The sequence below is a fragment of the Phodopus roborovskii genome, unplaced genomic scaffold (genome assembly GCF_943737965.1).
Source record: "Phodopus roborovskii unplaced genomic scaffold, PHOROB, whole genome shotgun sequence".
Classification (NCBI taxonomy): Eukaryota; Metazoa; Chordata; class Mammalia; order Rodentia; family Cricetidae; genus Phodopus; species Phodopus roborovskii.
The window spans coordinates 21,382,845-21,404,780 of NW_026126459.1; the positions used below are offsets into that span (position 1 = coordinate 21,382,845).

The 21,936-nt window shown below is 48.7% G+C and overlaps 1 protein-coding gene across 1 annotated transcript in view; it reads right to left on the bottom strand.

Annotated features, from left to right (window-relative positions):
• The window catches only part of Col2a1 (collagen type II alpha 1 chain), a 28,488-nt gene extending 18,908 nt beyond the window's left edge, over positions 1–9,580 (bottom strand). The window contains exons 1-12 of the mRNA XM_051189783.1: positions 9,215–9,580; positions 5,340–5,543; positions 4,004–4,020; positions 3,656–3,688; positions 3,532–3,564; positions 3,378–3,431; positions 3,137–3,238; positions 2,148–2,225; positions 1,518–1,562; positions 1,369–1,422; positions 948–1,001; positions 237–290 (exon numbers count right to left, since the gene is read on the bottom strand). Of these exons, the coding sequence (XP_051045740.1) occupies positions 237–290; positions 948–1,001; positions 1,369–1,422; positions 1,518–1,562; positions 2,148–2,225; positions 3,137–3,238; positions 3,378–3,431; positions 3,532–3,564; positions 3,656–3,688; positions 4,004–4,020; positions 5,340–5,543; positions 9,215–9,299 (813 nt within the window). The 5' untranslated portion in view covers positions 9,300–9,580. The remainder of the gene's footprint in view (positions 1–236; positions 291–947; positions 1,002–1,368; positions 1,423–1,517; positions 1,563–2,147; positions 2,226–3,136; positions 3,239–3,377; positions 3,432–3,531; positions 3,565–3,655; positions 3,689–4,003; positions 4,021–5,339; positions 5,544–9,214) is intronic.
• Positions 9,581–21,936: the final 12,356 nt, after the last annotated feature.

The following is a 21,936-nucleotide window of genomic DNA, read 5'->3' on the forward strand; positions in this document are numbered from 1 at the left end:
TCACTCAGGCTACCAATGAGAAGCAGGCATCCAGACATCTCCACAGCTTCCTCAGCTGAACCCAAACCATCACCTTGAGCTCACACAAATATGATCGCCAACTTGAAGGCAGGATATACGAAGGAACCATTATTACCCAATTTTACCCTGAGCCAATCAAGCTAGGTGAGCTGTATGGTCTAAGTAAGGGGAGAGACTGGAAAAGCCTTATGAGACTAGGAAAGGTGGGGCTTTACCTGGGGGCCAGGAAGGCCTCTTTCTCCAGATTTTCCAGGTTTCCCAGCTTCGCCCTGAACAGAAAGAGAGGGGTCTCATTTTTCTCGACAGTCCCATGAGCATCACTGGTGTCCTCCATGTCTGTGTCTGTGCTGCCTGTCCCCTAATCACCTCCCTGGATGCCTCCTGCCTGGATGCCTCTCCTGAGTCGCAGCTTATTCTTTGTCATGTGTTTCCATCCTCACTGGTCTCCAACTTCTCCAGCAAGCTTTTGCTTTCCTCCCCAGAGCTCTGTGGGCTGGCCTGTAGGCCCTGACCTCCAGAGCTCGGGAAAGCCAGCTCCTGTCTCTGCTCCTTTTCAGCCTCTGTAGACATCTTGGCTCAGACTGAGCTTTCCTACCTCATTACCAATTGAGATGATGTTAGGGTGTTTGTTGAACGATTCTTTCTTTGTTTTTTCTACCCTACAGCTCTGTGCCTTGCGTTTTCCTGTCCCTTCTCTGATTTCTCAATTTATCTTCCTGAAGTTTTAATGATGTTTTAATTATTCTCCTTCTCATCAGATCTGAAACAGTCCCCAGAGACCCAGCAGACTAAATTGCAAGTAGGTGTGTGGGTGATAGACAGCTGGAATTTAGGACTGGACAGCCTTGTTCCTTGGGAAGCCTCTCTACCCAGAAGCCTTAGCGCACACCGTCCCTGGGGTTTGGGGGCTTCTTAGGTGTACTCACATCATCACCAGGTTTCCCAGGAGGGCCTGGAGGACCACGGGGACCCATGGGACCCTACAAAAAGAGAATGTAAGAGATGGTTAGAAGAGAAACACAATGGGCAAAATGCAAGATGGTAGTTTTAGAAGCTAGTTATCCTACGAGAAAGAAAGGCAAAGGGGTTAGAACAAAATGGTAAAGGAGATCATGGCGGGAGAAGGGGACAGTGTGGGCTGGTGACCCCCAGAAGGGGAAGTATCATGATGGGGTTCCTGCCATGTTGGTTCTCTGAAAGAGTGCTCCATGGATAGGGAGTAATAGCTGAATTTCCTATGGCCTGCCAACTGTGGGAAAGAGCCGGCAGAGCCTGGAAGGAGACAGTATCTTGGGATGGTAGACTGTCCCCAGAAGCTCCTGAGAGAGGGTAGGTTGTGGTACTCACAGAGACACCAGGCTCGCCAGGTTCACCAGGATTGCCTTGAAATCCTTGAGGGCCCTAGAAGGGAAAGTAAGGCACCACGTTGACCCCCAAAATGCAGAAGCTTGATGAGCATCTGCAATGCCACCAAGAGAAAAAGAATGAACACTTACGGGAGCACCAGCAGGGCCTGGGGGTCCTCGAGGTCCCATGGGGCCCTGCATTGGGACAGAAAAATGAGAGACGTACTGAGCCTGCTGTGTCGTCAGTTTCAGGGCTGTGCCTTCTACTAGCCCGCAGCCAGACAAAGGACAAAATGATACTGTAGGGGTGGGGGCCAGATGGCCTCCAGTGGCTGTGCCCTCTTCTGTCCCACTCTCCGCTCAACCATCTATTTTTTATTTATAGGCACCATTTGGACCAAGAAGCTGGCCTTGCTTTCTCCTGGATGGCTGCCATGTTTACTAAAGTCTGAATTTCATTTAGCATGTGCCAAGACAGCACTGCGGGGTGAGATTTCCTGCTGGAAGCCTTGTGGATGCTGGAGAACAGTAGCTGCTGTCTGCATTCTTCAGTTCTCATTCCAAGAGCAATAGCAACTGGCCCTCTAATACATCAGCTATATGCCTCTCTCCATCCTCATTCTTTCTGCTCACTCTAGAGCTTCATTCAAAACCAGCATCCATCACCATTAAAAACCAAACTCCTTGGGCTAACTAAATGAGAGCTTCTACATAACCGATAGAGAAGAGATGCTCCAAACAATGGCCTCCCATTTGGGCAGCTAAGAACTGCTATCTTACCATTGGACCTTGCATCACTCCCATCTGGGCACCACCAGCCTTCTCATCAAATCCTCCAGCCATTTGGGCTGCAAAGTTCTGCAAACCAATGAAACAGTGTTACGAGGCTGAGAGGCCCTGACATCCCTGCTTGCCAGGAAGCTTGCTTTATATGGAGAGAAAGAATTCTATCTAGTTTCTAGTTATTACCAAGAGACACTGATAAAGTTTTGGGGATGTGTCCTCGAGACAGTGGCCGGATCCCTTCCCTGGAGAATCAAGGACTATTTGTAGTAGTCTCAGCCCCTCACACTCTGCTTTGTAAACTTTTATAGTCTTACATGTTATATAAGCAAAACATCACTCTTAAAAGGCATTCTTTGTTCTCCAAGATGTTGATGTCTGGAAAAGGCCTGAAATCTGGTCTTGAAATATTTCAGGAAGGGTTGTAGCAGGCGTCTGTGAGCCCACTTAAATTGGAGAATTCAAAACATAGCAAACCTCTAAATGGCACATCTACAAAAGCTGAGCAGTCATATAATTTGTTGATTGGTGTGATTCCAAACACGACAGTAGCCACACACCTTCACTCAGTGGGGCTCTTTCATGAGAATGAATAGTTGCTTGGAATGTACTTGGCAAGGACCACAGACAAATGTCTTCCAAGGACAGTGGTCACTGCTCTTCCAGAGAAATACAAGTGCCCAGTCATTCTTTTCCCACACCCCTATACCCACCCCCAAGACTCAACCTCATGACCGGGTGCCAGGAAGCCAGGTAGCTGAAGGCCTTCTTTACAGAAACCCAATGAGTAGAAAAGCCAACCTTCAGCCCCACAGCTTCAAGCCTCATGTGTGAGTCCACTCAATTACAGGCCTGAGGCAAAGCCTACAAACAGGCTATGTACATACTGCTGGCATAGTGGGGTCAGTCAGGTAACTGAAAGTAGCAATTTAGAAGCCACAGTTCTGGAGGGACAGCCTGGAGAAAGGAGAAATAAGGACACTTACTCCAGTAAGGCCAGGAGGACCCGGGGGGCCTGGAGGGCCAGGGGGACCAGGATTTCCAGGGGTACCAGGCTCTCCATCTCGGCCACGAGGTCCAGGTGCACCCTTGTCAGAAGAGAAAAAGGCTTTAGTGGAGCAATGCATCTTTAGAGCCATCTGCCCCAGGCAGCTGCCATGAGGCAATCAGGCCTGTAGAGGACCTTGGGAATACAGAAGGAAAGACTTATTGGTGGGGTCTACATACCTTTTCTCCCTTGTCACCACGATCACCTCTGGGTCCTTGTTCACCAGCCGGTCCCTGAAGGTGAGGAACATGGTGTGGTGACATGAGACTAGAGACCACAATGGCTCAGTTGCAGTAAGGGAAGCATGGAGCAAGGGACATTTTCCTTTCTTACCTGAGGGCCAGGAGGTCCTTTAGGTCCTACGATCTGTGTGAGACAGAATCACAGACCAGTTGGTTAGAGGGACACATTTAGAACAACAGGCATATGAGCTGCAGTGGGGATAATTTGTACTTACATCCTTGATGTCTCCAGGTTCTCCTTTCTGCCCCTGCAACATGACACATTGACAGGAGTAAGCTGAGCAGAGCAGATAGGCCCCAGCACAAAAGCCCCACCCCACCACCCTGTGTGTCCTCTAGACTGACATATTCTGAGGTCTAAAGAAGAGGCATAGACCGGATTAGCATCTCAGTACTTCTGAGGAAGAACATGGGAAAGCACAATCCGGGGCCAGTGAAGCAGCACCAGCCTGATGGCCTATGGTGGAAGAAGAGAACCACGTCCTCAGAGTTATCCTCCGGATGCCCCACATGCATCACATGGGAGAGGGAGATATAGTTAAATTAAAAACAGCGTGCCTCACCTTTGGTCCTAGTTGTCCTATAAGGGAAAACAGAGAAGGACAAGATGAGACAGGGACCATTTCTTGTCATCCAAACTCTCTTTGGAGGGCCAAACTAAAAAGACCACAACCAAGGGAGGAAGCAGATCCCTCTGTGGCTCCCCCAATCCCTCTGTGAGGGAGATGTTAGGATCCCAGAGCCCTTCTGTTTCTGAGGACTCACAAGGAATGGAGGTGTCTCTGACTTTATTAGTCAAAAAGCATGCATGGTGTCCAGGGATAATTGTGAGCAGGAAAGAGGCAACCAGGGGGCAAAGCAGAAGAGACCCAGAAGTCAGGCCCCCTTCCCAGCCCACGCCCTCCCAAAGAAGAGTTATAAGCTGAGGAAGCCTTACATTAGCATGGAGTCTCCTTGAAGCAAGCACAAAAAAAGAGCAGGACACAGAAGTTAATTGCAGCCAGGGCCATTCTAAACTGATAAGTCCCTTCCCCACCATAGCCACAAAGACCTATGGGCCACCAACACTGCCCTGGCATGGGCCCCTCAGACCTTGACAGGATCTGAGAGTCTGCCCCATACAAGGCATCAGTGTTGGGGAAGCATTCAGGAAAGGCAACTTCTCGATTCAACTCTCTTCTCTATATGAGTAGGAAGGGGACAAAGAGACTTGTGTGTGGGTCCCCACCTTCCCTGTAGGGAGATGGGACACTGTGTGAGAGCTGGGAAGCAGTCACAGGTATTCATAGTGGGCACTGGTTCTAGCTGGGAGATAGTAATTGTCACCTTCATGCAGAAATGTGACCAAACTTTCAACTCCCAGAGCCTAGGCACTCCTTCAGGTTTTCTGCTTCTTAAATGGTGGCCAACACCAAGCAGGGATCAATGCAAAGAGGGGGCACCACCATTGTTCTCTATCCCAAAGTGGGAACCCTGTCTGTACCCCTGCTTCCTGACAGAGGTTTCTTCTCCACATGCATGACCGTGTCCGAAAAGCCCTTGTCTTAGAGAAAACAAGATGTGGGTGACACAGTAGCTAGGCAGAGCCTGATTTCCATAACGTGGTTCCAGTAATTAGCAGGCTTGACCTAAGGGGAAAATTTTGTGGAACCATATCTGTAACCCTGTAAGTGTTAGAAACATGCCTGAGGTATTTACTAGGTGAGGGGGGGGGTCTCTCTGGTGACAGTCTCGCCAGGTTTCAATCTGCAATCGAGAAGTGGCCTTGCCCTCTTGCCCCTACTGCTGGGGCCAAGTGGATAAGCAGCTTCTCAGATCAAAGAGAAGACCTACATCCATGGAAAGCTATCTGCTGCAAGTAATTTATTTATGTTGGGTAATAAATAAATAAATTACGACCACTGGCAGGGGTGAGGTCAGCTGGGCAGATGGGACAGCACTCTCCGAAGGGGACCTCGGCGTTGAGGCATTCTTTGTCTTCACAGATTATGTCGTCGCAGAGGATATTCCCAGTGTCACACACACAGATGCGGCAGGATGTGGGCTTCCATACATCCTTATCTTTATATATTTGCCCATCCTGCATACAGCTGCCAGCATCCTCTGCACCAAGCGGGGATGGGAATGGCAGAGCAGGGAGCCAGAGAGAAAGACAAAGAGGTTGCCATCAACTTGACATGATTCAAAGGAATGGGGGAGTCAGACCACACCAGACAGGCCGAACTTGCAAATTAGCTTTGGCAAATAGAACTCATCTTTCTACGAATTCCATGATATCTCATATGTGTCTTGCACTGTGCAAGATGTGTACGTTGGGGGTGGGAGGGTGTGAATCCTGACCCAGCAAGAAAGGAGGGTTGTTACTCTACATCCATCCAGAATGGAAGAGGGGGGCTGGAGACAGGGAAGGATAAGTGGGAAGGGGAAAGTGGGTGGGAGGAGGAGGTGACACCCTGGGTAGGGATCTAGGGGCAGGAAAGATGAAGAATACAGAGAAACTGTGAGCTGTGAGGCACTCACTCAAGAGCAAAGATGTCTTTTTTTTTTTTTTATCATCCTCTAAAAAAAAAGAGAGAGATTTTCTAAATATAGCTGACGGCTAAAATTCAGAGAAAGTGCAGAGAATTCTACCCACAAACATTAGAAGCTATAAACAATATATAAATAATAACTTAAAAGGCAGTGACCCTCCTGCCACAAGTCTTGCCTCAGTCTGAAAATGTCAACTCCAATATGGGTGGCAGGAGGCTCCAAACTTCTGGCTGTGGCTAAGATTCACCAGTCTAGACCTGTGTCCTCCAAGAATGCAAAGAATATCTCGGACTGGACCCTCCCCACCAGTATCCTGCTGTCTGGAATTCTCCCTGCACATGAAAACTGTGCTGACAAGCAAACTTCTCAGAGTGCCAGGGACTGAAGAGGCCGCACCACGTGCTAGGCAGCTCCCAGCGCTGTTTTTCTCATTAAAATCTCAAAAGCAATGGCAAAAGCTGAGGATGAATAATAGCGAAGAGCCACAAACCCAAGGGGCGTGGAGAAAAACAGGCCTGCCTTCTACTCTTCAGGAGAGCGAGAATCCAAAGAGTAAAGTCGCTCCCTTTTCCTTTCCACTGGAAGAAACCCATTTAGTCTCTAGGCGAGACAATCAAGGGGAAAGAGCTGCTGGATACTCCGCCCCCCTCCCCAGGGGGCACTAAAATAGCTGGAGGTGACGAAAGCCTAGTGTCAGCTAATGATGTCCAGTCATGACTTAGAAAGAATACTCTATCATCCAAGAGTGCCTGAAGGAGCCGTGTGTGTGTGTGTGTGTGTGCGGGGGGGGGGGGGGTTTACATCGTGAAAGCTGATCGCGTTCCCCAGGAAGGATGCCACAGGGCCAGTGAGGGCCAGGGGTGGAGCGGCCGCCCTGGGTGTGAGAGCCGCTGGCTGACTCTTTGTGGCTGGTGCTCCGGACACCACCTCTGGCAGACAGACACCCGGAGAGTAAAAAGTGGGATTAGATGCCTGCCCCCTGAGAGGAGCCAACACCGTAACCAGATCCCCTAGGTGCGGTAGGAGGAAGCCAGCACCACCTTAATTGTGGCACGAAAGGGGCTGCAGATAGTATCCTGGCCACACGATCCGGTTCCCCTCGTTACGGCCGCACCGCACAAGTGATTCTTTGTGGCCAGCCAATTAAAAAGCAACCTCTTTCGGGGAACTGTTTTCCTTCGTCGCCGCTGCGCACCGGGCCAGAGCCCGGGAGGTGGCGGCAGGCGGGCACAGGGGGGCATTGTGGGAGAGGGGCGTCGGAGAGAACGGAGTATGGAGGGGGGCGACCCGCCAGGCCTCGCCTCTCATGAATGGGGCTTTTCTCGAGCGTATACAGAGCCCGATTCACAGGTCTCCGCGAGGAACCAGTTTAAATAAATACGGGCAGGGTTTCAGCCCATCTGGAAGCCATCGCTGCCAATCCCCCAACGCAAACACACTTCACAAAGGAGGACTGAGGTCTCCCGCCTCAGCCAGCAGCACTTTTGGAAGCTAGGACTGAGAAATGCAGATGTGGGTCAAAGTCTCCGAGGGACCAAGAAGTTTCCCAAACTTATGGAAAGATGGAGAGGAGGAGCATAGTGGACGCTAGGTTTCTGACATTACTGACATCCATGCAGACTACGTCTTTTCCCCACATCAGGTCTTTGGGACCTGTGGACCCAAGGCTGGAGTGTGGAGGGATTTGCGTAGATGGGACGACCCGAGGGCAAAATCAACCAGTCAGATGCAGAATCTGTTCCTCCTAGAAGGAGGAGACTGGAAGGTTTAGATCCCTCCAAAGCTGTAGAAATCACTCTCTGCCCAGAAGGACCCAGCGGAGAGAGCTATTCGCCACCTAAGCGAGAGCCTTTACTATCCGATGGAGAATTAGGGAAACAGTTTAGACACAACTCACTCCATTGCTCGCTACAGAGAGCACGGTCAAGACCATAACTTTGTAGATGTGTGCTTTTAAAATTTGGACAAAAATATAGTCAGGCCGAGCTCAGACCACGTACAAACTATATTTCCCCAGAGCTCGAGCGCACGACCCCAGCTTATCTCGCTGCCCTGAGCGATGGGGCTGGAAAATGCCATCCTGGGCTCTACATTGCTGCACTCTCCGTTGCAGCCCTGCCCCCGCGGCGCCTGCCAGACCAGGGAGAAGAAAGTCCACCAGGGGCCCCGCCTTCCAAAGCATCTCTGGAGACAGCCGGGTTGCAGCGGAAAGCTCATAATCTTAGAGGCAGAGGGTCTTTGGCCCCCACTTACTACCCAGTTTCACCTGCGATTGATTTACAGTCTGTAACATAAAAAGACAAGGCTGGAATCCTAGCCTTCGGAAACGTGCCCAAACACGTGGAAGAAAATTCTCTCTACCTAATACACTTTCCAGGCTTCGTTTGTCCTAAATATAATCCCAGACAGTGGATCTTACCCAGGGAGGAGGTGGAAAGGTGCGGGTAACCGCCCTTGGACCAGGGCTGTACAGCTGCAACCATAGCCACAAGCAGTTGTTAGCCCTCATCCTCCATCCGCTGCTACAAACACAGTAAAGTAACTCGTTGTAGACCCTCAGAAGGGAGAGGGTAGACAGTGGAGGGAGTGCTCTTGGGGGGACATTTGGAAAGCTGGTCTGGTTGGAGTGTCAATGCTTTTCACACATCAAGTTCCTGAAGCCCAAGGAAGGCACCGGGAGAGAGGAGTTTCAGAGTAAGGCCGGCTGACTGCACCTTACTCTGGGCCAGCCTGGAGGGGGAGGGAACTCGAGAGCAGCATTGAAGAACCTCTTTTTCTTTGTGGCCTCAGATTTCAACCCATCAGTGTCAGAGTTAGCCCTTTGTCTAGAATCCCTTTGCGTACCGCCGCCTCTAACCCCTGGACTAGGCTGAGAAGTCAACCGTAGGCGTCTCTCGATCCCTCTCCTTTTGAATGTGGTGCTTCTTTTGCTGAATTCGAAGCCTCCTGATCAAAGCTGGTAGAAAGGGGCACGTTTACATCTGTGTTTAAACCTGTCGCATCCAACACTTTGTAAGTTCATATCCTTGCTTAACGCAGGGACCTGCAAATGTCTCCACTCGCAACTCTCACCGAGGGTGCTGCCACAGAGTTTATCACTCGCGGAATTCGGCTCAGTGGACTCCTGTGCGCCTAGGTCTCTAACCGGGACTGGGGCGGGAGGGAGGGACGGGGGGGGGGGGAAGTGTAGGAGGAGAAGGGATGCACGTCAGGGAAACGGGCTGGGGATGTGGACTACTTACCGGCATCCTGACCCTGACACCGGAGAACCGCGGCGATGAGCAGTGACAGCAGCACCAGCGATTGGGGAGCCCCGAGGCGGATCATGGCTCACCGTGGGGCCTGGCAGAGCCTGGCCCGGGTAAAGCGCAGCGAGGCGGCAGAGCACGGAGCGGGTCCGGGTCTCTACTGCGCCCTCATGCAGGAGGCTCTAGGGGCAGGAGGAAGAGGCAGGAGACCCGGCAGCCCAGCAGCGCTCTGCGTCTTCTGCCTGCAGAGGCTCCCGTTATATGTGCCCGGTCGCTCCAAAGGCTGGCAAACGGGCCCAAACCGCGGGCCGCCCCCAGCCCCCCGTGGGGCTGTAACCTGAGACCCCGCCCCCGGAGCCCGCCCAGGCCGGACCAGAGCCCACACCTGCCAAGGCCAGACTCCCCTCTCGTGAGCCCAGTTTCCCGCCCCCCATGTGCCCAGTGGCCTGATCGGGCGGGGCACAGAGGCGGACTCCAGTCGCCCCCACTTGGGACTGCCGCACAGCCTCCCCTTCAACCACAGGCGGGAAGGGGGGCCTCTGGCCCCTCCCCTCGAAGTTCTGCTGGGGTTAGAGGGGAGGGGGTTGTTTGCAGAGGCATAAGCCTGGAGCTCTAGACCCAGGACAAAAAAAAAAGACTAGGAAGGACGAAGCAACCGAAAGGAGCAAGGAAGGTGGAGGTGGGAAATTTAGGGGCCAGGGAGGTGAGTGGGGGACCTAAGTATGAACCCATGGAAGTTTTCCGGAATCCTAAATCTGGGGGGACAATTGTCCAGACTTGCCTTCTAGTCCCTTTGCAGAGTACCTGGCTCCGGACTCACACCTGGAGGTTCCTAACGACATCCTCCCTCACCCATCCCCCATTCAAGTGGCTACGAAAAAGCCTCCTCTATAACCTAGGCAGATGCTGGGCTGTGCCAATGGCTAGGACAGGGGCTGGCGTATTCCTGCACCCAGGGAGACCTGTGTGGAGGGGCGGGGGCGGGCAGGCCATGGAAGGGACCAAAGGAACCTCAGAGAAGCGAGGGAGCCAAGATAAAACTGTACGTGCAGCGGGATTGGAGACAGCATCTAGTTCATTCTCTTCCTGGCCCAGGTCCAGGGGATCCCCAGGGACGTGGGCACCCTCAGCCTAGATAGAGCAGCTCTGGCCAGGGACTGCGGGCAACTCTGAGGACCTAGCCAGAGTCTGGAGTCTGCTCCAGCTGGACTCAGTTTGTGAGGGGTGGGAAAAGTGCCAGAGTTTCCCAGTTGCCCTCCCCCCCCCTCACCCTCCGTGTCTTCCCCCCACCCCTGGGCTAGCAGCCTCACTCGCCTTTCCTGCCCCCCCCCCTCTTAGCCCAAACTGCCAGTGTCCTAGGCTCAGCCCAGCCCTTTTTTTCTTTTTGTATAATTTTCATTTTCTCCGTTATATCCATTGAGTTTACTTCAAGGAGTGGGGGCGGTCTGTGAGAACACAACTGTACCTAGCACACTTTTTAACACAAAGGAGGAAGCTTCAGTAAGCTGTTGTGGACTAAGTTGTTTAGATTAACAAAACAGAATTTATTTTACACGTTTATTTCTTTTTTTATGTGTGCATACTGGTTCTCTCCTTTTAACACATGGGTTCCAACGATGACGGTAGGCAAGTGCCTTTTTGCCTGAGCAATCTCACCAGTCCCTACAAAACGGAATCTAATGATAGAAGATACAAGTAACACGTAGGTAACTATATAGCTAGTCATTCAAATTATTGGTCTCAACTCAAGTGGTCACAAAAACTCAACAGTAAAAGTTTTGAAGAAAATGCTAAAGTAGATGAATAAAATGGAAACCTATATGAAAATGATCTAGCTCCATGAGCAACAAAAGTGGGTTATTCTTAATTTCTCCTCTAACTCTGATTCACTCTGACCAAAGGAACGTATAAGAACTCTGGATCAAGTTCTCAGCTTCCTGTAATTAAAAACAGAATTATCAGAGTTGGGAACTAATTAAGACCAAATCAATTTAAAGTTTAAATTGACAAGGTCAGAACAAATGGAAATTATTAGAATTCCACAGCCAGCTATGTAATCTCATTATGCAGAGTATAGTGATGGGACTGAAAAGGACGGAGAAGCAAACATCTGAGTAGCCAGAAGTTATGCATCCGTTTTACTGGTCTATTGGTTCGTAGTTAACATATTGTTCCAAAGGTAGTGTCACCACCTGACCTCACCAACTTGATACACACAAATAGAGTGGCTCTTTTGAGGCAATACAATGAATACAGCAAAAGAGCTAGGAATGTGGCTCCGTAGTAGAGTTTGCCTAGCATACATGAGGTCCTAGGTTCTATCCCTAACACTGGAAGGTGGGAAGGTGATTTAAAAACCAAAGCAAAGCAAAACAAAACAAAAACCAAAAAAAAAAAAAAAAAAAAAAAAGCAAATGGCATTGAGACAAGAGAGAGAAGCAATATGAAGCTGATGTGGAGAATAGAAAACATGAGTGCCTAGAGTCAGCAGGAAACAGGGTCAACAGGTGGCAATGGCTTAGAGAGCATCCTATGTATAGCTGCCTGCATTTTTTCCTTCTTCTTACGATGGAGACTCATCTTAAAGCCTCATTTCTAATGGCTAGCTCTCATGGTAACAGAAGGTACAATGCAGGCTTCCAAAAAAGAGAGCAGCCAAGAGTCCCACACACAGCTATAATGCCCATAAACACAATGACCAGAGTGGCATGATAACCCTAAGGGTTCAGTATGGCAAGAATACATTGGCAGTAACCAGCAGCTCTCTAAGTGGACTTAAGATCTTCTTCAAAAGAGGGAAATCATGCCTGGTACTGGAAACTTAGCTAACTACCTAGGGCTAATGAAATCATGTCTCTTGGAGGAGAGCCTACAACCATCACTTTATTAAACCAGCATAATTCCTAACTACATTCTAAATATTTGTCCTTCTACTCACAGATAAGTGTAGTCTTCACCCCTCATCAAGGAAACTTCTCTTTGTAACAGAGACCACTACAGAAAACCACAACCAATCAAAATGCAGAGTTGTGGAGCCCTGTCCCAATGGATACATCTACAATGCAACTCCCCCACCTAAGGCTCAGGGATCATTGCTCAAAAGATTGTAAGAGCCAGAGGAACAGGGAGTTGAGTGTGAGGCTGTGTCTCCTGAAATGTCAGAAAGTCTCACCAACATGGCTACCTCAACATGAGCTGAACAGACAATGATAGACATGCTAACAAGAATGTGGGGGTGGGTGGGTGGGATAGAGCCCAGGAGGCCTCAGCCCTCCCCCCCCCCCACAAATACAGAACAGTTGGAATCCTGAGAGTGGGAGAAATAATTTCCTCCAGAGAAGAACACACCAATGGTTATTCAGCCAAATGATCAGTCCTGAAAACATAACATGCAAGTAATATTATCTAGACCAAGGAAGTTGTAGTTATGTGTAGAAATATACATTCCTAACACACACACACATCCTTTGTTGTTTTTTTTTTTTTTCGTTTGTTTGTTTGTTTTGAGACAGAGTTTCTCTGTATAGTCCTGGCTGTCCTGGAACTCACTCTGTAGACCAGGCTGGCCTTGAACTCATAGAGATCTGCCTGCCTCCTGGGTGCTGGGATTGAAGGTGTGGGCCACCATTGCCTGGGTTACACACATTTTCTGAACGTGACAAACTTTTCTGCCAACATCAGATTGATGAGGAAATGTCACAATTCCAGGTGAAACTTGAACAAAGAATTCCGTTTCCCCATTCCGTAGGCTTGTCAGAGAGTGAGGGCTCCATGCGATATCATCATTTGCTCACACCTTTAGAAGAATACACACAGTAGGCATTAGGAAGTTAGAAAGTAAACAGACACAATTTGTATCTATCCTAAATCAGACAACTCAACGAAATAGATAATTAAGTCAGTGATTTTGTGTTGTGTAGACAAAATAAGCAGTTCACTATTTTTTTCTTTCTTTTACGAGGATATTAATTTAGATTTTTCTGTGGTGCTAGAGATTGAATTGAGGGACTCTCACATACTAGACAAGCACTCTACCGCTGAGCTATATTCTCAGCCTAAATTTAGACTTAGGTAGACACTACCTTATTGGGAAAGATATTAATAGGAATACTGTAAAGAAAAGATCTCTTTCTCTTCCTCTACCTAAATCCACTTAAAAATAGTGATAAAGTAAGGAAGGATCCACATTCCGAAGAGGTAAGCCCACCCCAAATATGGCAGGCGGTGAATGACATGCTTCACACAGCCTTGGAGGAGGGTGGACCTGGCTCCCCCCAGACACTCAGCCTCTGTTGGTTGGGCTTCTTTCAGGCCTTTCAAGGCATGTTTATGTTTTATTTTGGCATTTTTGGGCCAGAGGAACAGGATCATGACTGTCCAGGAGAGGGCTGTTCCAGATTTATGGCGTACATTCCATTCCATAGGAGCATAATGTGCTACTATGTGTTCTCAAATGCAAACAGCATTAAGAATCCCACCCAGTCTCAAGCCTGTCCTGGTACCACACAAATCTAGTTTAGTACTTGCACTCAACCTCTTCTCCACAAAATAGAGACAGAGCAAATTTAGATGCTACCTCTGAATCCAAGGGGACACAAGAAAAATACGATGGTGAAAAATATAGGAAAGAAGCTGTATTTCAAAAGGAGAGAAAAAAGGAACACTGGTGCAAAGGAAGTGGGAAGAGAAAAGGAGGGGAAAGGAAGTAGTGTAGGAAACAAAGACTAAGCAGAAGCAGGTTTCCTGGGGAAAGTGAGTTTGAGGATGCCTGGGTTTGGAAATGCAGATGTCCAGTGAGAATAAAATTCTGTATGAATGCAAAGAAGGATGGGGTGAGACAGGAGACAAGGAGTCCAGAACAGTATAAACTACAGGAGGCTCTGGGATAAGACATAGAAATAAGGGAAGGAATTAGAAATAGGCCTGGGGTCTCCTTGAAATGTACTAGTTGCCTGTGTTACATTTATTTATTTATTTTTGTCTGTTTTGTTTTTGAGACAGGTTTCTCTCTGTAGCCCTAGCTGTCCTGGAACTTGCTCTATAGACCAGGCTGGCCTCAAACTCACAGAGATCTACCCGGCACTGCCTCCCAAGTGCTAGGATTAAAGGTATGAGCCACCACCACCCAGCAGCCTGTATTACATCTGTTTCCTCTTGAGAGCCAGACCTTTGAATGGAGTTGGGAGAATAAAGATAAGGAAATAAAGATGTCCGGTACTTTAGACTCCTTTTTTGGGGGGAAAAAGGCCTTTTATCCATAAGGATTTTCCTGTGCTGTTTATTTATTTATTTTAAACAAAACCCTTTCGACAGGTGGTGGTGGCACATGCCTTTAATCCCAGCACTCAGGAGGCAGAGGCAGGTGGATCTCTGTGAGTTCTAGGGCAGCCTCCAAAGCTACAGAGAAACCCTGTTTCAGAACACCAAACAACAACAACAACAAAAACCCCTTTCATACCAAGCCTTGTACTTTCTTGAAGTTTGTAGTCTTCTGGCTTTAGGGATGGATGTGCATTTCTCATTGGCTCTCGGTGGTTCTAGAGGCACAAGGCAAAGTGCAAAGGCCTCAAAGAGGAGACTCCCAGCAGAAGCTGCACACGAAAGACCAGGTTCTGCATCAAAAGCAGCTGCTGCCTAGAGCCAAAGAGCATCAAACACCATGTAGATGGTGGCTCCAGGAGACACCTTAGAAGGGTTGATAATTCATGAGACAAGACTAGATAGGCATCTACTTCTATTTCCTGTCTCTCCGGCTTCTTCTAATGCTTCGTGCACTTGGGCATGGCAAGCACTATGGAGACTTGCCTTAGTCGGCTCTCTCTCCCTCAGCTCGGTTAGTAAAGGGCTTGCCACACAAGCATGGGGACCTGAGTTCAATGTCTGCACCCATGTAAAAGCTGGGTAGGGTGGCAGCAGTGTCTATCATCCCACATTGAACTTGGTGAGATCCAACCCTATCTCAATAAGATGGAAAGAGATCAGTGATTAAGGAAGGCACTTGACATTAACTTCTGGCTCCACACACAAGCTGACACTCATTGTATGTACATCTGCACACACATAGGAAATACATCCTGGAGGACAGGTAGCCATGTGTAGACCTGGCCACAGAGAAGGTGTGGTCAGCCATGTTCAGCGATTACAGATACCCGGGCTCATGTGTCCTAGATGTAGGCTGGTCAGAGGGCAAGAGCAGGAGCTGAGCTAACAGTGGCAGAGAAGAAGCCAGTCAGGGAAAGTGATATGGTTTGAATGTGACTTGTTCACCTGAAGCTCATGGAGTTCACCCTGTGGCAGTGTTTGGAAACGACCCCTTAGGACATGGTGAGGGTGCTGTAATTTTAAAAGTGGCATGAAAGAGAAAGACACCATAAGACAGCTCACAGGGAAGGGTTTTTATTAGGAGAAAGGGAATGGGGTAAGGGGAGAGGAGGAGGGAGACTGACGTCTGGGGTCAGGAACAGCAGAAAAGAAAAGAGGGGCAGGGTGGGGGGGGAGACAGGCAGGCAGAGAAGCAGAGAGAGGAACAAAGAGGAGAGAGAGAAGAGAAAGAAAGAGGAGAGAGAGATGGAGGTGGGCAGAGCCCTTTTAAAAGAGAACGTAGAGCTCTTAGTGCTCTTAGTGGCTGCAGCTGAGGGCGTATCCTGTCAGAACCCAAGGGCAGACCAGTACAGATGCTGGAATACTAACAGGGGATATGGGAGTAAGCTATCACAAAGAGGATGCCTCTCAGGTTCTCTCTCCCATTCCACCTGCTTGCCTTCCTCCTTTCTGCTGAGAATTGCAGCCACAGGGAGCCCTTGCTGGTACCAAGCACTCACTTCCCAGTCTCCAGAGCTGTGAACAGAGTGTTGGAAAAAGGCCCATTTCAGAGGTGTGGCTGTGACATCTCTCACAACATTCCCTCCTTTACAAGTAGGTAACAGGTCATTTCTGTGCTCTGTTCCTTCAGTAGGAAAGGGGAGGCCAACGCTGGGAGAGAGACCGACATAGGGTGAGACCTTGGCTCGTATGTTCCACAGTGTCTTGGAAGAAAGGAGAGGAGACAAGATTCTGCTACAGTACCCTCCTCACTGTGACCAGCTCCCCACACATCATGCTCATCCCACTCCAGGGTGGGGTGGGCCTTCCAGGAAGTCCCTGGGAAGCTCAAGAGAACATTTGGTGAGTTCCTAGTGGATCCATTGCCAAAAGCAACAGAAGGACACGGCGTCATAAGTTCAGGAGGACACCTTGCCTATTGCCACCCCAGGGGCAGCCAGTGTGTCACTGTCCACTACATCCTCAGCTAGACTCCAGCCACACACATTCTAGTGCTCACAAGCGCCACTGCCCTGACCCCCCCACACACACACTTTGACTGTCTCTCTCACCCTGCTTTCCTTCCCCCTCACCCTGCTTTCCTTCCCGCCACCCCGCACACCAGGCTTCACTGTACTAGCTATGTGCCAGGCACTTTCCAGGAGGTGTGGGACACAGGGAGTTATCTATTGAGTGGATCCTTCCCAAAAGCCCACTAGCTCTCTCGAGGGAGGGGAGATAGTCAGACAAGGAGTCAAACTTGGAAGTGAACAAGTTGTAACACACCTTATTGTGAGGTGGCGGTGTGGTCCACTCTGCTACAGAGTGTCAACCCAGGGCAATCTGTCTGCCTGTGGGAGTTGAAAGTTCTCTTCCTGATACAGGTTGGGCAGTGACACAGCCTGTTCACATCTGTCCCCTGGGGTAAGTAATACTTAAGACCCCCAGAAACTTGCTTCTCTGCATGTTGCCCTCTGGGCCCTTGGTGGCCTTTGCTCCATCTCTTGGGGGACTGGATCTTACCCTGCAATCCTCATCCAGTTGTATCTGGACTGTATTCTCATGAGGCCAAGAGCAAAGCATGCTGTGTGCGTCACATTTCCTTCCCTGACGTTGTGTGGTCCGTGTAGAAGGGACAAATGGGATGTTTCCACAGTACCCAGGAGGCACAGGGGAGGTTCATGTCACTACAGCCCCTTTCTTTGGTCAGTATCCCAACACCGTTTTCCCCCAGAGGGATAACATCCTTCAAGTTTGTCCTGCAGCCTAGGAAGGCCAGGATAGCAAACTGAGATGGATTGATAAAACTGGGAAGATCCGTAGGGGGAAGAGTTACCTGCGCTGTCTTTTGTTTGTCAAGAGACTCTAGAGGACCCAGTTAAACGGGGAGAAAGAGCATTATAATCTTACTCCCACTCTCCCTGTAACCTTGGTCAACTTGTTTTCTTCTGTGGCTCAGATTCTCCGTGGATAGAAGGAGGTGGCTTGGGGGGGGGCACAGGGGTCAGCTTTTTTTCCTTTTAAATTAAGTTAACCTGTTTCTCTTTATCTACCTTTTGCCTCAGGGCTTTTTATCTTTCTTTCTGAATGCCCTACTCTGTGTTGGCTTGTAGCTGCCTGGCTGGCTTAGGGATTCTTCCTATCTCTCCTTCATTGTCTTTTCCTTCTTCTCTCCTTGTTCTTTTGTTTTGTTTTTCAAGACATGGTTTCTCTGTGTGGCCCTGGCTGTCCTGGATCTTGCTCTGTAAGCCAGACTGGCCTCGAGTGCTGGGACTAAAAGCATGCACCACCACCACCATTTGGCTCTCTTCTTGCTGCTTTTAAACTTAGATTCCTCCTCCTATTTGTTCTCTCTGCCTGCCAGCCCCACCTATCCCTCTGCTGCCTGGCTATTGGCCATTCAGCTTTTTATTAGACCAATCAGGTGTCTTAGGCAGGCAAGGTGAAACAGCAACACATCTTTTCACAACTAAAGAAATGCAACAGAAACAAATGTAACATATCTTTTCCCAGTTAAAATAATATTCCACAACAAGGCCCCAGCCCTGGCACAATTCTAATGGGTTCTTCTTGCACTTTCAGTAACCCCTGGATCAGATACTAAAATAAACCACTGAGAAGCTAAAACATGACATTGCTCAGCCAGAGTGGTGATTTTCCTACCTGGTGTGGCTATGACAGACAGCTCCTTCCATTGGGAAGACTCAGTATCTCTCACATAGGTTCACCTGCATCTGTGGCACTTGTCTAAAGAGAGAGCAATGTGCTAGGAGCTAAAGCCATCCCTCTCTATGTACTCCTTTCCACGGTCCAAGAGAAATGCCTCAAGATACCCAGAAGTCCCAATTAGCTGAACCTGTCACCTTGGCCCATCTCCTGGCCTTTAGTGATGAACAACAGGTAGATCTGTTGGCAGAGGAGACCACTTACATTCCTGATTGTCACAGAACAGCCTGCCCCATGGACCTGTTAGGTATGAGGGAGGCATCTACATTGCAACCTCACCAGTGGCCTCTGCCAAGCTGACAGCCACCAAGCTGTGTCCTCTGTACAACTCCATTAGCACTTTAATTAATGTTCAGGCAAACAGCAGCTAATTAGCTAGTGTTTCCCTGACAGTAGTCTTTGGACAAAACATAAGCCCCCTAGTGGGGCTAGAATTTACTAAGTACCTACTACAAGTCTAGCCACTTTGTGAGTAGTACAAAAGAGTTGTTTCAGAGTTCCAGCCACCAAGAAAGTCCTCCATCCACAATCCAAGACACAACAACTGTGCAGGAGTTAAGAGAAAAGGTTCTAGGCTGGCAAGATCTTCATGGGTAAAAGTGCTTGCCACCAAGCCTGAGGACTTGAGTTGGGTTCCTGGGACCTACATGGTAGAAAAAGAGATTCCAGAAAATGATCTTCTGGCCTCTACACATGCTCCTGGGACTGTGTGTGTCCTTCTGCATGAATAGATGCAATTTTAGAAATCCGAGGGGGAGGGGCTCACTGCTCTATAATTTGGCAGCCTTGTAACATGAAAATTAAAAGACCCAGAGGCTTTAAGCTGAAGATCAGAAAAACAAAGCAGCTAGGCACTACTAGCTCTTACCACTACCTCAGACTGAAATGTGATCCTGGCTCCACCAAATCTCGGACTGAAACCTCTCCTCAGTATGGCTGGAGAATCCTGACACTTCAATGTCCTTCTATCTTCAGTGTGGCTGGAGAATGAATGCCTGACACTGATTACTGAAGACCCTGCTCCTACCTTTTTATTCCCCTGTAATGCTGGGATTAAAGGCGTGTGATCCCAGGTGCTGAGATCATCTTTGTGTGAGCTGTTTCTCTATAGGACTGGATCAATCTTATGTAGATCTGGGTGGCCTTGGATTCACAGAGATCCATCTACCTCTTAATCCTGAGTCCTAGGATTAAAAATGTGTACCACCACCTCCCAGCTTCTCAGTGCTGGGATTAAAGGTGTGTATCACCACTGCCTGATATCTATAACTTCAGGCTGACTTTGCTTCTGAATCCTCAGGCAAGCTTTAATAAATCATAAATAATATATCACCACATGGCCTGATGGATCCTTCCTGATGACAGAAATTTCTTTGTGCAATCCAGTAAGATGACTATAGCTAGGTGTCTTCTTAAGCACCTGAAATGTGGCTAGGAATGGAAAAATCGAGTTTTTAAAGTATGCTTAGTGTTGATTGCTTTTCATCTTAAGTAGCCATATGTGGTTGAGAGCTACCATACTGAACCATGGAACATGTTGTACTACTCAGTGTGGTTTGCAACAAGGAGTATTGCTTCAGATGAAGTTCCATTTTGGACTTACAGAATCAGAACTTACATTTAATAGGGTCCTGGGGGGCATTTGTTTACACATTAAGACTTGACTGTGGTCTAGGGCAGTGGTCCCCATTGATGTTTGCATGTTAGAATCCCTTCAAAGAGATTTGAAAGTCCTAATTCTGTAACTAACACCAAGACTAATTTAAGCAGAATTTCTTGGATGGGTCCCCCAAGGCACAAGCATATTCGAGGGTCCCGGGTGATTACAACCACTGCTCTTCCATGAGTCAGTTGAGATTACTCTAAGAGGTGAGTCTGTGTGAGAGCCAGTGACTCTCCTCCCAGCCTCTAAATTCACTTGTTGGTTCCAGCCAGCTGGGAGGCCAACAGGGCTTATTCATTCCTCTGCAAGTGTAAGAATTGGCTGGGGCCTGTGTTTGTTTCCAGAATCTAAGTGAGATGTTCATTAGTTTTTGACAAAACATGTCTAAATACCACACCAGGAAAGGGTACTGAACAAGCCTGAGTGACTGGAGGCTGATTCACTTCCTCCCTCTGGGGCCTGCAGAGCCCTGGCATCCCAGAGCAGTCCCCATGAAGAGAACCATTCTTCCCATGCAGGGTGGAGGGAGGCTGTTGCTTTTTCCAAGGTTGGGAGGGCCTTCCGGCTCCTTCTGCTGCACCTCAGCAAGTGTCCAAGGGGCACTGGGGCCAGAGGGAAGAGGCGAGTTTTCCTGAAGAGTTGGGATCGCTCATGGTGTTGATCTGAAGCATGCTTTGGAGGCCCCACGTGCTTTCTAGTAGTGAATATTTACAGGGAGCAGTCTCTGTCTTTGAGGTGATGAGGGCTTGAGAAAGTCCAGTCTGAAGTCAGCTGTGAGGAAACTGAGTCCCATGAGCACTAAAGCTGTCCCAAGTGCTAAGCTGCCAGTGGAACATCCATCACCTGACAGGTTCATGAGGGAGAGCATCTTTGACCTAGACGAGGCAGACCTGCAAGTGCTTCACTTTGGAAAGGGATTCCCCAACTATTCGATCTCTAGCTTAGCAAAGCTGTCTCACTAGGCCTGTGGGATTCCTTAAGCTTTATAATCACAGCTCTCCTCATGCATGGGTTTCATTCAACAGGGCATAAAGGACTTGGTCAAGACAAAAGTACCCTTAGGGAGATTACAAAACAGCAAGCCATAGCGCTTTGCCAGTCTTGGGGCAAGGGAGAAGAAAGGACCATCACTGGTAAGTTGCTGCCCTGGCCTCTGAGGGAGGTATCCTTAGAAAGCTTTGTCACCATTAGCTCCCTGAACCACAAGCCACACCTGAGTGAAGCCTCTCTGTGCTCTGACTAGGTCAAAGCCCAGTTCCCAAGGAGAGTCAGGAAAGAGGCAGGGAGCATGGTCTCCCCTCCCATGCAACCTATTCCCAGTGGGAACAGCAGGAGAAAGCTCTTCAAACGTCTTTATCTCCTTCAGGGGCTTTAACACAATTTCGTTTCCTTGTTTCAATGAAATGGTGCCCCGCCCCCAGGCCCTGCTGCTGCCTGGGCTCCATAATTAGCCACAATTAGCACTTTGTAAATGTTCTCTCCTTTTCAAAAGCACTTCATTTCCAAGCTATAAAACATCAGAGCCTAGCTGGCTCCTTGATGGTCAAATGCCTTAACCCTCTTGACTTAGAGACCCTCCAGTGGGAGGATGGGGGTGGAGTGGGGTGGGTGTGTTTTGGGCAGTGCTAAACCAAAGGAAAATGCATTAATAATGGCCCATCTTTATTTAAATTTTTGATGTTTTACCATGGATTTCTTTCTTTTCTTTTCTTCCTTTGTTTCTTTTGTTTGTTTGTTTGTTTTGTTTTTTGTTTTTTTGAGACAGGGTTTCTCTGTATAGCTTTGGAGCCTATCCTGGAACTAGCCCTGTAGATCAGGCTGGCCTCAAACTCACAGAGATCTGCTTGCCTCTGCCTCCGAAGTGCTGGGATCAAAGGTGTGCACCACCACTGCCCAGCTACCATGGATTTCTTACACTACTATATATTTGAAATATGATATATATTATTCATCTTAATGACTATAGTTTTTGATGCTAACAGATTGATAGTAATTTGTGTGTACTCTGAGGGTTGATGAAATAGCT